Source organism: Suncus etruscus, chromosome 13, assembly GCF_024139225.1.
Source record: "Suncus etruscus isolate mSunEtr1 chromosome 13, mSunEtr1.pri.cur, whole genome shotgun sequence".
NCBI lineage: Eukaryota > Metazoa > Chordata > Mammalia > Eulipotyphla > Soricidae > Suncus > Suncus etruscus.
The window spans coordinates 64,664,423-64,678,811 of NC_064860.1; the positions used below are offsets into that span (position 1 = coordinate 64,664,423).

General features: G+C 34.8%; 1 protein-coding gene across 1 annotated transcript in view; it reads left to right on the plus strand.

The window, feature by feature from the left end:
* Nucleotides 1–14,389, plus strand: part of ROBO2 (roundabout guidance receptor 2) — a 1,375,087-nt gene that overhangs the window by 1,285,647 nt on the left and 75,051 nt on the right. Inside the window, exons 14-16 of the mRNA XM_049785493.1 lie at nucleotides 2,957–3,188; nucleotides 9,621–9,745; nucleotides 13,059–13,230. Of these exons, the coding sequence (XP_049641450.1) occupies nucleotides 2,957–3,188; nucleotides 9,621–9,745; nucleotides 13,059–13,230 (529 nt within the window). The remainder of the gene's footprint in view (nucleotides 1–2,956; nucleotides 3,189–9,620; nucleotides 9,746–13,058; nucleotides 13,231–14,389) is intronic.

Sequence of the window (14,389 nt, forward strand, 5' to 3'; positions counted from 1 at the left end):
GTAGAATATGTCAAATTAAAGACTTATTAGGATACTAAGATATAATATATGAAATATTCATTGAAAATGTTGACAGTTATATTTAATTCAAGATTTTCTAGAAATACTTCAAGACATTAAAAAAGGTTTAAAAAGCTAAACATTCCCTTTCCCTAAAAAAATTATTAAATATTACAGATTGGTAAATAAATGTTAAAAGAGAAGAATGAGTTTTATTCACTGTGGCTTAAATTTATATTTGTTTTTACTATAATTATCAATGAATTAAAAACATTTTTTTCAAGTTTCCATGTCATGCTTTTAGACTAAAAACCTCAAATTTTCATTAAAATCAGCTGCTTTTGCTCTACCTCAAATGAAGTAAAGAAACCCCAAAACTGTAAAATTATGCTAGTTGGAGGACTATTGTAGTTGGCCAATTATAGAAGTCTTTCATTTAATATTTGTTTATAGTCATATGCTTTGCAGATTAATTTACAACAGATGTCTGTCTCTACAGCTTTTAGTCTATTTCCTATGTTTTTTTCTTTCCTATGTTTTTATTTTATTAATATTCTGTTTTATTATTCGTTGTTGCTATTTTTTGCTTTTGGTTTTTGAAAATACCTGGAGGTGCTCAGAATTTACTCCTCATTTCATGCTTAGGGTTCATTCCTGGGGGTGGTGGGCATCCATAAGGGGATCACATATGAATTGGCTGCATGCAAAACAAGTACTGTACAATATCTCTAATTCTCCTATGTTTGCTTAGCCATGCTTTCCTTACTATTCATCTATAGGTAAATTCACTGATACAAACATCAGGTTTTGTATTTCAGGGAATTTCTCTTTTTGTTTTACTGAAACTCACTTTCCACTCAAGACATTCTTTGCTGTTTATGCACATATCACATTCATGATAATTATTTTTGTTGTTTTGTTATAATGCAACTACATTATTAAATAGCATTCACCTCCCCCTACGTTCTAACCTTGAGGGTAGAAATGAATTTATTTTTTATTATCTGTAACTCAATAAAAATAAGAACAGAATTTAACAGAATTTCTGTTATTATTGGGATGTCAAAGTTATTTTAAGAGAATTAAAATGTTAGTGAAGCAACAAATATTGACACTGGAAATTCTATTTTTTGTTGTTGTTGTGGTTTTTGGGTCACACCCGGCAGTGCTCAGGAGTTATTTCTGGCTCCAGGCTCAGAAATTGCTCCTGGCAGGTACTAGGGACCATATGGGACGCCGGAATTCTAACCAATGGCCTCCTGCATGAAAGGCAAACGCCTTACCTCCATGCTATCTCTTTGGTCCCGACACTGGAAATTCTTAACAAAAAGCACACCACATGTAAATCTTTAACAACAAAGAGAATATGGAATGCAGGAGAAGGTCAAACATGAAAAACAAAGCTAGAAAAAAATATATTGGTGGGCTTTAAGAAACTTTTTTGATAATCCTAGATTTGAATTAATTATGTATGGGAGGAACTATAAAATACTGTAAAGAGGAGAGTTGTTCCAGCCACCTTTTATGTATTTTCCCTGATTTTCTCTGTTATTTAAATACCTTAATAACAAAGTTGTTCATGACTGGATTTCTGTCTTACTGCTCACCTCCCTCTGACCCTCTCCCTGTGTAGGCATCTTCTTCTTCTTCTTCTTCTTCTTCTTCTTCTTCTTCTTCTTCTTCTTCTTCTTCTTCTTCTTCCTCTTCTTCTTCTTCTTCTTCTTCTTCCTTCTTCTTCTTCTTCTTCTTCTTCTTCTTCTTCTTCTTCTTCTTCTTCTTCTTCTTCTTCTTCTTCCTTCTTCTTCTTCTTCTTCTTCTTCTTCTTCTTCTTCTTCTTCTTCTTCTTCTTCTTCTTCTTCTTCTTCTTCTTCTTCTTCTTCTTCTTCTTCTCTTCTTCTTCTTCTTCTTCTTCTTCTTCTTCTTCTTCTTCTTCTTCTTCTTCTTCTTCTTCTTCTTCTTCTTCTTCTTCTTCTTCTTCTTCTTCTTCTTCTTCTTCTTCTTCTTCTTCTTCTTCTTCTTCTTCTTCTTCTTCTTCTTCTTCTTCTTCTTCTTCTTCTTCTTCTTCTTCTTTTCTCTCTCTCTCTCCTCTTTCTCCTTTCTCTCTTTCAGGCATTTTACTCCTTCCTCTCTCTCTTTTTAACTCTGTCTTTTTTTTTTCTCTTTTAAACACTGTGGTTTACACTATTGTCAGTGAAGGGTTTTATTTTGAAAAATAAAAACTTAAGAGTTGTGGGGAGCCTAGCTGATGAAACCTGGGACATAGGACACCTCAGTAATTCCTAATCTGGTCACCCACGTGACCAAAAGGTCCATGCCTTGAGAACAAAGGAAATAGACAAAAATAAAGTAATTCAGAGCAGCCCAATATATCCAGCCAGAAAGAAAAATATAGAGTTTGCCTTTGTGTTAGCAAACATTATTAAGAACTCTGTTTGAATCTTATGCCTTTTAGTAAAACGTGCTCAGGTCTACCTCTTTGCCCCTCCCTACTACCTGCCCCAGTTTATGCTAATGAATGCTTGTAACTGTGATTGGTGTAAAATTTGTAACACCCCTGACGTGTTTCAGCCCTTAAAAGCTGATCCCCCAACAATAAACTTCCCTTTTTGAACAGCATGCGTTGTCTTGAAGGCTTCTGTTACTAATTTCTCTAGTTCTTCTTTACAGGTCGGTTCTGCTCGAGTGAACCCACTAATAACTAGCAACTTTCATCTCCACACCCCCGCGGGTCGGGGGACTCCCACGGAAGTTGCAAAGAGTAATGTCAAGTTAGAGATTTAGAAGAGGGTATTAGAAGCATGAAAGTGAATTTGAAAATCTTTGACTGAATTACAAGGTGATCATAGAGGAAATGAGGCATAGGAACATAGGATATAAGACAAGAAAAATAAGAAGGGGCTATTGTGATCTTCAAGCTAGTATAGTTTGTATTTAAATGCTTATTCCTATTTTTCAGGTCGATCGTCAGCCCCAATTTATTCAAGGCTACCGTGTGATGTATCGTCAAACTTCAGGACTCCAGGCTTCACCCACGTGGCAGAATTTAGATGCCAAGGTCCCAACCGAGAGAAATGCTGTCTTAGTCAATCTGAAAAAGGGTGTGACATATGAAATCAAAGTTCGACCATATTTTAATGAATTCCAAGGAATGGATAGTGAATCCAAAACTATTCGCACTACTGAAGAAGGTCAGTATTTAACTTTCTAACTTAAATCAACGGTACAATAATGGATGAAATTACTTTTATTAGGAAGTTCTAATTTATTATGTTCAAGAAAGTTTAAGTAGATATTGGAACTGTCATTATTTCCCTATACTCTGTAGACCCTGAAAACTTAAAAATGGCAAAAAATCCGTATACATTTTTCTTTTTTTCTTTTTTTAATTTTTTTAACATATTTTTATTTAAACACCTTGATTACATACATGATTGTGTTCTTTGGGTTTCAGTCATGTAAAGAGCACCACCCATTACCAGTGCAACATTCCCATCACCAGTGTCCCAAGTCTCCCTGCTCCCCACCCAACCCCCACCTTTACTCTAGACAGGCTTTCTATTTCCTTCATACATTCTCATCATTAGGATAGTTCAAAATGTAGTTATTTCTTTAACAAAATTTATCCCTGTTTGTGGTGAGCTTCATGAGGTGAGCTGTAACTTCCAGCCCTTCTCTCTTTTGTATCAGAAAATTATTATTGTAAGAATGTCTTCCATTTTTCTTAAAATCCATAGATGTGTGAAACCATTCTGTATTTTTCTCTCTCTCTGACTTATTTCACTCAGCATAATAGATCCCATGTACATCCATGTATAGGAAAATTTCATGACTTCATCTCTCCTGACAGCTGCGTAATATTCCATTGTGAATATGTATCAGTTTCTTTAGGCATTCGTCTGTTGAAGGGTATCTTGGTAGTTTCCAGAGTCTTGCTATGGTAAATAGTGCTGCAATTAATATAGTGTAAGGAAGGGATTTTTGTATTGTATTTTTGTGTTCCTAGTGTATATTCCTAGGAGTGGTATAGCTGTATCATATAGGTGCTTGATTTCCAGTTTTTGGAGGAATCTCCATATCGCTTTCCATAAAGGTTCAACTAGACAGCATTTCCACAGCAGTGGATAAGAGTTCCTTTCTCTCCACATCCCCACCAACACTGTTTGTTCTCATTCTTTGTGAAGTGTGCCAATCTCTGTGGTGTGCGGTGGTACCTCATAGTTGTTTTGATTTGCATCTCCTTGATGATTAGTGATGTGGAGCATTTTTTCATGTGTCTTTTGGCCATGTGTATTTCTTCTTTGTCAAAATGTCTGTTCATTTCTTCTCCCCATTTTTTGATGGGATTAGATGTTTTTTTTTCTTGTGAAGTTCTGTCAGTGCCTTGTATATTTTGGAGATTAGCTCCTTATCTGATGGGTATTGGGTGAATAGTTCTTCCACTCAGTGGGTGGCTCTTGTACCCTGGGCATTATTTCCTTTGAGGAGCAGAAGCTTCTAAGCATAATATATTCCCATCTGTTATTCACTGCTTTCACTTGCTTGGAGAGTGCAGTTTCCTCCTTGAAGATGCCTGTAGTCTCAATGTCCTGGAGAGATTTGCCTAAATGTTGTTCTATATATCTTATAGTTTTGGGTCTAATATCAACGTCTTTAATCCATTTGGATTTTACCTCTGTACATGAGGTTAACTGGGGGTCTAAGTTTAATTTTTTCCAAGTGGCTAACCAGTTATGCCAACACCACTTTTTGAAGAGGCTTTCTTTGCTCCATTTAGGATTTCTTGCTCCTTTATCAAAAATTAGGTGATTGTATATCTGGGGAACATTCTCTGAGTATTCAAGCCTATTCCACTGATCTGAGGGCCTGTCTTTATTCCAATACCATGCTGTTTTGATAGCTATTGCTTTGTAGTAAAGTTTAAAGTTGGGGAAAGTAATTCCTCCCATATTCTTTTTCCAAATGATTCCTTTAGCTATTCTGGGGTGTTTATTGTTCCAAATGAATTTCAAAAGTGCCTGATCCACTTCTTTGAAGAATGTTATGGGTATCTTTAGAGGGATCATGTTAAATATGTACAATGCTTTGGAATATTGCCATTTTAATGATGTTAATCTTGCCAATCCATGAGAAGGGTGTGTGTTTCAATTTCCACATGTCCTCTTTATTCTTGGAGCAGAGTTTTATAGTTTTCTTTGTATAGGTCCTTCATATTTTTAGTCAAGTTGATTCCAAGGTATTTGAGTTTGTGTGGCACTATTGTGAATGGGGTTGTTTTCTTAATGTCCATTTCGTCCTTATTACTATTGGTGTATAGGAAGGCCATTGATTTTTGTGTGTTAATTTTGTAGCCTGCCACCTTGCTATATGAGTCTATTGTTTCTAGAAGCCTTTTGGTAGAGTCTTTAGGGTTTTCTAAGTAGAGTATCATGTCATCTGCAAAGAGCTAGAGCTTGACTTTGTCCTTTCCTATCTGGATTCCCTTGATCTTTTACTTGCCTAATCGCTATAGCAAGTACTTCCAGTGCTATGTTGAATAGAAGTGGTGAGAGAGGACAGCCTTGTCTTGTGCTAGAATTTAGAGTGAAGGCTTTTAGTTTTTCTCCATTTAGGATAATATTTGCCACTGGCTTGTTGTAGATGGCCTTAACTATATTGAGAAGGGTTCCTTCCATTCCCATCTTGCTGAGAGTTTTGGTCAAGAATGGGTGTTGGACCGTATCAAATGCTTTCTCTGCATCTATTGATATGATCATGTGATTTTTATTTTTCTTGTTGTTGATGTTGTGTATTATGTTGATAGATTTATGGATGTTAAACCATCCTTGCATTCCTGGGATGAAACTTACTTGATCGTAGTGGATGATCTTCTTAATGAGGTATTGAATCTGATTTGCCAGGATTCTATTGAGGATCTTTGCATCTGTGTTCATCAGCAATATTGATCTATAATTTTCTTTTTGGTAGCATCTCTGTCTGGTTTTGGTATCAAGGTGATGTTGGCTTCATAAAAGCTATTTGGAAGTGTTCCCATTTCTTCGATTTCATGAAAGAGTTTTGCCAGGATTGGTAGTAGTTCCTCTTAAAAGATTTAAAAGAATTCATTAGTAAATCCATCTGGGCCAGGGCTTTTGTTTTTCGGCAGATATTCGATTACTGTATTAATTTCCTCAGTAGTGATGGGGTTGTTTAAATATGTTACATCCTCTTCATTCAACCACGGAAGATTATAAGAGTCCAAGAATTTATCCATTTCTTCCAGGTTCTCCTTTTAAGTGGCATAGAGCTTCTCAAATTAGTTTCTGATTACCTTTTGAATCTCTACCATATCAGTAGTGATCTCTCCTTTTTCATTCCTTTTTGTTTTGTTTTGTTTTGGGGCCACACCTGGCGGTGCTCAGGGGTTACTCCTGGCTATCTGCTCAGAAATAGCTCCTGGCAGGCATAGGTGACCATATGGGACACCAGGATTTGAACCAACCACTTTTGGTCCTGGATCGGCTGCTTGCAAGGCAAACGCCACTGTGCTATCTCTCCGGGCCCTCCTTTTTCATTCCTAATACGAGTTATCAAGTTTCTCTCTCTCTTTCTTTGTTAGTTTTTCCAGTGGTCTATCAATCTTGTTTATATTTTCAAAGAACCAGGATTTGATCGCATATATTCTTTAGCTCTGGTAGTTTCTCTTTAATGATGCTCTTGACCGTTGATTCTTCCTGGAGATTTTCTTCCTGGAGATTTTCTTCCTGGGTCTCTGGGGCTCTAATGATTCTTAAGTTGTTTCTGTTGAGCTTATCATAGACATCTATTTTCCTCTGTTCCCGTTCTTTGAGTAATTTTTCCATTGTTTGATCATTTGCTTTAAGGCTTTTTTCCAGTCTCTTCTGCTGTATAGAATTGTTATTCATCTCATCTTCCAGTGTACTAACCTGTGGGAAAACTCATCCATGTTTTTTTCAATTCATCAATTAATTTTTTCAGAGCTGTTATTTGACCTAAAATTTCAGTTTGGAGTTTTCACATTTCTATCTTCATATTCTCTTGGTTCTTATTAGTGTTCTCTTCTATACTTTCTTTGAGTTCCTTGAACATCTTCCATATTTCGACTCTAAACTCCTTATCTGAGAGACTCACTAGTTGACTAGTCAGTTGGCAATGTTCTGGTCATCTGAGTTGCCATCTTCATTCTCTATGTCTGGTGCTGGCCTGCATTGTTTCCCCATTTTCATACTTGTATTGTGGGTTTTTCTACATGTTCTGATTGTATTCATTGGCTAAATGATGTGCACCGCGGAGTGGCCGTGCTCCTCTGGCACCTCCCTTTCTGGGCGTGTAAACTCACCTCCAGGGAAGGCTAGTCGACTGCAGATGAGCCACACACAGGATGAAATCAGGTCGAGAATACAGCACAGCACAGAAGACAGGCAGATAGGGGTGTTGGCATCTGAGTTCCAGCCTGCAATTTTCTTAAGTGAATCTTTGTTCTGAGTTTTGTTAAGTTTTACTGAAATTTGATTATATTACTTATATTAATGTAGCTAATTTGGTTTCATTAAAAGGTAGGCTAACAATAGAACCATATTCAATGTACTCTTTTCTTAGGGTAAAATAAAGCACAACATTTTCTTTTTTAGCCTTTTCCATAAATTCTGTCCGCCTGACTCAATTTCTAACTCAGAAGGCTGTTGGCATGTTTGTGGAATCACTCTTAGGGAAGTTTCTCTCTTCTCATTTTGAATATTTTTGATCAATAGATGTTTTATGATGGACTTAGAAATAATTGAGATCTGAGCAATCACTTTACAGTGTCTTTTCTATATTTGAGACTTAGAATAATTATTACCATCAAATTAAAAATATGTCATTATCAAGTATAGTGACCTCACCCTCTTCTGGTCCTGTCTGTTCTGTTTAAAAGCATTTTTTTCTAGAGACATTATATAATCATTATAGGTATAGCCTATTCTAACATATATACTTGTGTTTAACCAAAGAGTATTTAAGTTTTATGCACACACTGTAACAGATAATATAGCAACAACATTTTCTTCACAATAGTGTATAATACAATATGGTGACCTGAGCAGAAGTTCCTATTTTCAAAAGAATCATTAATATACATAGAATATTTAAATAAAAATACTAAAAATAGAACAGGTCTTAATCCATCATCATATTCACTTTATAATGCAAATACATGGAGCCCGTGAGTGGGATGGGTCAAGTTAATATAGAATGTTACCTTATAGATAAACTTCCAAAGATCTATTTCACTGTAGTTAGCCTTTTCCTTAAAATTAGACATTTGTCTCCATTCAGTTAACATCCATTTCTGATCTGTGAGTATCTGAAGGAAACAAATGGAACTCAGCTGGGCTATGTCTGAGAATGATGAGTGGCGATTTGGGTCTGTTCATATCTGTAGAAAGAAGCTGAGCACTCCAATAATTGACCTGTCAGGAAACAGTCTTGGTGTTCTCTCCAAGCCTGCGACATGGCAAATGAGAAAGCAGCTTTCAAGAGTGTTATTTTTCAACAGACTCTATTTAATAACTACAAAGCTGGTAGACAAGTGGTTGAATTTATGTCATCATGCCAAATTTTATAGCAATAGTCTCGCATAAAGGAATAATGAAAAAAATGCAGGGCAGGTTTAACATGTCTGTATGTCCCGTAAATCCATGCAAATATGTTTATATATCAGAGAAAAGTGTCATGACAATGGACAGAATGTGAAAATAATATTGGGAGCTTTCTAACACCTTTTATAATTCTGTTGCACATAGTTTCAAAGACTTAACCTGTGTAGTTTCAGAGATGGATCCATTTAATTTGATTCCTTTAATATAAAAATATTTGAATGTTTTTTTGCATTGGTAAGTTTGAGACTGTTTTTTTTCTACAATTTTTTTTAAACTTCTGAGTTTTTCAGCACATTTGTATATATTAGCTATTATATAGCATGGAACATACAGCTTTCAAATTGTACCCTTTGTTTTTTCTCATTGTCACTTAGTATGGTTGAAAAGAAAAACATAAAGAAAGAGTATTGTGTTAAAATTTAATATCAGTCTAATTCAGATTTGATCCATCATGAATTGTTTTCATTTTCCTTGTTCATCAAAATAAAATAAGTTTTAGATATTGATTATGGGTGATTTTATTGTTAATTATTTAATTTTATATGAAAATAGAGTGTTTTTGTATGTCAAGCAAATTTACATTACTGTTTATTTCATTTATTAAACACAAGCTAAAATAGAATAAAAGAGATAAAAATTTGTCTTATAATATGTATCCTGTATCCTTTCAAAATATTTTTAACAGAAATTTTTTTCTTTGAGATTATTATAATCTAAAGAAACAGTGATCAAGACTGGCCATTCAGAAAGATTCACTAACATGTTAGATGTTATATATCAAGTATATATTTTAAAAATATTTTATATTTACCTTAAACTAACATCCATATTTAAAAGGTATAACTCATAATTCAGCACCATGTACATTCATAATGAGTGGAACCTAGAACCTCACAAATTTTATGCTCATGTTTATGTTCTGTAAGACGCTTTAATGTGCAACAAACACTTAAGTCTCTGTCTATTCTAATTACTTTTCTGCAGCCCCAAGTGCCCCTCCGCAGTCTGTTACTGTGCTGACTGTTGGAAGTCACAATAGCACAAGTATTAGTGTTTCCTGGGACCCTCCTCCTCCAGATCATCAGAATGGAATTATTCAAGAATACAAGGTAGGATCTGCGTGGAGAAAGTTTTTAGAGTTCCCAAAAGAGTCTCTCACATATAATGGAAGAGACATGCTCTTGTAACCCTCTCACTGAATCTGAGTATAGAGTATATATTTACACTTTGGTGAGACTGTCAATAAAGGGAAAGTAAGGTGATTAGACTAATTCCAAAATCATAGATAACACATATACTCAATAAACAATTAAATTATAATAGAGTAGTTTTCTATGTGATTTGCTTCCAGAAGTTCGGGAATTTCAAAGAGATGGGGTATAGGGTAAATAAGGAAACTGTCATCGCCAAAAATGCCTTTATGTTTATTAATAGTTTTCTGTCTAATAGGCATTAGAAAGTAATATTCTTTTTTTTTTTTTTTTTTTTTTGGTTTTTGGGCCACACCCGTTTGACGCTCAGGGGTTACTCCTGGCTATGTGCTCAGAAATCGCCCCTGGCTTGGGGGGACCATATGGGACGCCGGGGGATCGAACCGCGGTCCGTTCCTTGGCTAGCGCTTGTAAGGCAGACACCTTACCTCTAGCGCCACCTTCCCAGCCCCTAGAAAGTAATATTCTAAGCTGTATTCCCAAGGATGGAAAAAAAAACAATTTAGGAATTTTTAGATTAGTATGGCATTAATAGGATAGACAACTTCAACACTTAAATTAGGGTCTGCCTATTTCACTTTTAATTATTTTTTAAAAATCTTATTATTGAGAGTTCATACAGTATTACACTTTCAAATAAATAAATATTTTAATAAAACGAAAATATTGAAAAATAGTAATATCACATTTTCACTGGTGAACTTGCTATTTTAAAATATATATATTCATTGTTTCTTGGTTATCATTTGGTATTTAAGATGCAGAGAATGGTTAACTTTGAGAAACTATTAGGTGACTGTGATATTAATTTTTGAATGTGAGTATAAAACTTCTTTTTAAAACTTGCAAAATATCACAAGTATGATTCTGTGTTAAAATAACTATGTTATAGAAATCTGACAGTATCCCATCAGAGAAATTTATGAAAATAGAAAACTAGATATATCACCTCACCTCACAAAAAATTCATAATTAGAATATGAAATTAGATTGCATAATTTCATTAAACCATTGTGGATAGTGTTATATGCAGGAAAAATAAAATGGCTTGTTAATATCCTATGGCAGCAAATGGAAAATATAGTTAAGCATGCATTTTATTTTTGGTTTTTCAACCGCACCCAAAGGGGCTTCGGATTATTCCTGGATCTGCACTCAAAAATCACTCTTGGCAGATTCTGGGGACCATATGGAATGCCAGGGATCAAACCGGGTTAAACACGTGCAAGGCAACCCTATCCATTGTTCACATGCTCTGGCCCAAGCATGTATTTTAAAATTATTTCCCTAACATTATAAGAAAAAGTGCCTAACAAATAAAAGTATAATTGCTTTTATAATAGTTTAATTTCATAGAATCAAGTTTTCAAGTGCTGGACAGAGAATTAAAGCAATAATTATGGAGGTTTAAGTAACAGTACAATAGGTAGGGAACTTGACTGGCAGCTATGCACATGACTTCAGCTTTGATCCCTTGCATCCTATATGGTTCCTCAGACCCCTACCTCTTCCAGGAGCAGCTCCTCAGGACAGACTCATGGGTAAACTTGACCACCACCAGTGAAGCTCAAAAACAAACCACACAAATGACAGCAATCACATGTGTATGAATATGTGTGTATATGTTTTAGCGGGGTTGGGTGTTACTTTTGTGTCATTTGAAATAAAATAACCTAAACTTGCATTTACTTTAAATTTTTTTGGTTTTTGTTTGTTTGTTTGCTTACTTGCTTGTTTTGGGGCCATACCAGGTGACGCTCAGGGGTTACTCCTGGCTATGCGCTCAGAAATCTCTCCTGGTTTGGGGGGACCATATGGGACGCTGGGGGATCAAACCGCGGTCCATCCTAGGCTAGCGCTTGCAAGGCAGACACCTTACTTCTAGCACTATCATTCGGGCCCCTACTTTAATTATTTTAACGATTTATTTTTGTAAAGTGGACCTTTTTTCACCCAAATGAGATTATGATATTCTGTAACAAAGTGAAAACTTTGGTGAGAAGCAAATTGCTTCCATTAATCACAAGTTAGTATAATAGTAAATAAAAGAAACAATTCATTAGAACAGTATAATTATATAAATTGTATAAGCTTTTATATGTCCAAAGCAAAATATTTATGTTTATGTTAAATTTGGTTACAATTTTATATATCATATTTGGAATATATTGTAATTGCATAAACTATTTTATTGCACTATATACCTACATCCCAAAATCCCCTAATGTGTTTTGTTTTTGAACCTAATGCATAAATATTAAAGTTTTTGTGCCAGTATATTCACATTATGTGTATATCTTTTATGATTACTCAAGATTTATTACTGCCCATGCAAATATTGACTTCAGTTTCTTCTAGTCAATGCTTTTTTACTTAGCTCAATTAATCTAGTTAACTACTCTGTTAGTATTTTTTAAATGCAATATAAATAACTCATATGTATAACTATATACCTTTGATATTTAAACTCTTATTTACCTGGTGTTATAACATGCTAGGGGATAGTAAATCTTGATAAAAGAATTAAGCGACAAAATTATGCTAGACCCAAATGCTGTTTGCAACTGAGAACCATTTTCCAGAGGTAGTTAGAAAATCATTGTACCATCTAACTCAGGGGTCTCAAACTCGTGGCCGTTTGCGGCCTTCCGTACAACATTTTGTGGCCCGCAGCCGGCCTTCAAATATCGCAGTATTCGCTTACCGAATAATCACAATAAAAATCGCATTAGTAAGATAAAATCGCATTAAACATTTGCATACCCCGAGCAGTTCCGTTTGGTAAGCAAAATCCCTTATGCGGTCCTGCCTCACCCTGACTTTGCCTCCTGCAGCCCCCAGGTAAATTGAGTTTGAGACCCCTGATCTAACTGAATCATCCTGAGCATTTACTGGTAATATTGGTAGTGAGATTTAAAAGGTACCAAATTTATAGTCTCCTATTTTTTCTTTAGTATACAGGTATATAGTATACATATACTATACATATATAGTATACATGAATATTCCTTTTATTTTAGCTATATTTAAATGTGTATTATTAAGTATATTTTATGTAAACTATAGAAATGAGTATGTGGACAATGTAACTTACTAATGCTCTATAATCCTAGAGAATATATGCCCCACTACAAAAAATAATTTATTATAATCTTATTATCAAAAGGGATACTTATAAATGCTTTCTGTTATTCACTTTATATTTCTCTAGATATGGTGCCTGGGAAATGAAACTCGTTTTCATATTAACAAAACTGTGGATGCAGCCATCCGTTCTGTAATTATTGGTGGACTCTTCCCAGGTATTCAATACCGGGTAGAGGTTGCAGCCAGTACCAGTGCAGGGGTTGGAGTTAAAAGCGATCCACAACCAATAATAATAGGTGAGTAGCACCCTATGTAGTCTTTGTTGAGTATCAGTCAGTGCTAATGAAGTGGATTTTAATTTTAAAGTCCTCCCAATATATGTATACTTAACAGTTTACATGCTTATGAGTTTAGGTACATAATATCATGTAGGGACAATGGTTGTTTATATTAATGAATTCTTACAAGTCATGTTTTCTTTCCACTGTACTATCTCCTCCAGCTCAACTTCCCAAACATGAAAATTTATTTTGAAATTCTTGAAGTCAGTATTTTCAATAATAAACTTAGTGTCATTGGAAGAAAATACAAAATGAGAGAGTTGTTGAGGAATATACATTCTGTTTAAAATCTGTATATTGGGGCCGGGTAGGTGGCGCTGGAGGTAAGGTATCTGCCTTGCAAGCGCTAGCCAACGAAGGACCGCGGTTCGATCCCCCGGCGTCCCATATGGTCCCCCCAAGCCAGGGGCGATTTCTGAGCGCATAGCCAGGAGTAACCCCTGAGCGTCAAACGGGTGTGGCCCAAAAACCAAAAAAAAAAAACCAAAAAAAAAACAACAAATAAAATCTGTATATTTACTATAAAGGTACCAGAAAAAATTCCCCTGCTCCTGATATATATAAGCATATATAATCATATAGATTATATTGTTTTGTGTTTGACTACTTTCACATTATTTTTTGAGATTTTCTTATGCACATATCATTTAATTGTACATTTGATTAGTTTAGAAGTACCCAATTATCTTACTACTGTGTATTTTGCTTATCATATTTTTGATTATGAACATTCTTATGTAGCTCTTTTTGAGACATGTTTTTATTTACTTAGAGGATATATTAAGCTGTAGAAATTCTACATAATAGGATTTATATTTTAAAATCTATAGAAAACTGCTAAACATTTTGAGTTGCACAAATATACGTACTCAGAATAGCAAAGACTATTGAAGTTTTCTGCAATATTATTGTTATGTATTACTATTTAGTGAATCTTACCTTATTAATGAATGTGAAACAAATATTTCATAGTTTTAAAGTTCATTTTCTCTGGGAAATAGTAAAATGGAGCACCTCCCCATGTTCTTATTGACTATTTGCATATTTTCTTTAATAAATTATTTAAATATTTGCTTTCTAAAAAATGTGCCTCCTCTTACTGATTAGAAAGATT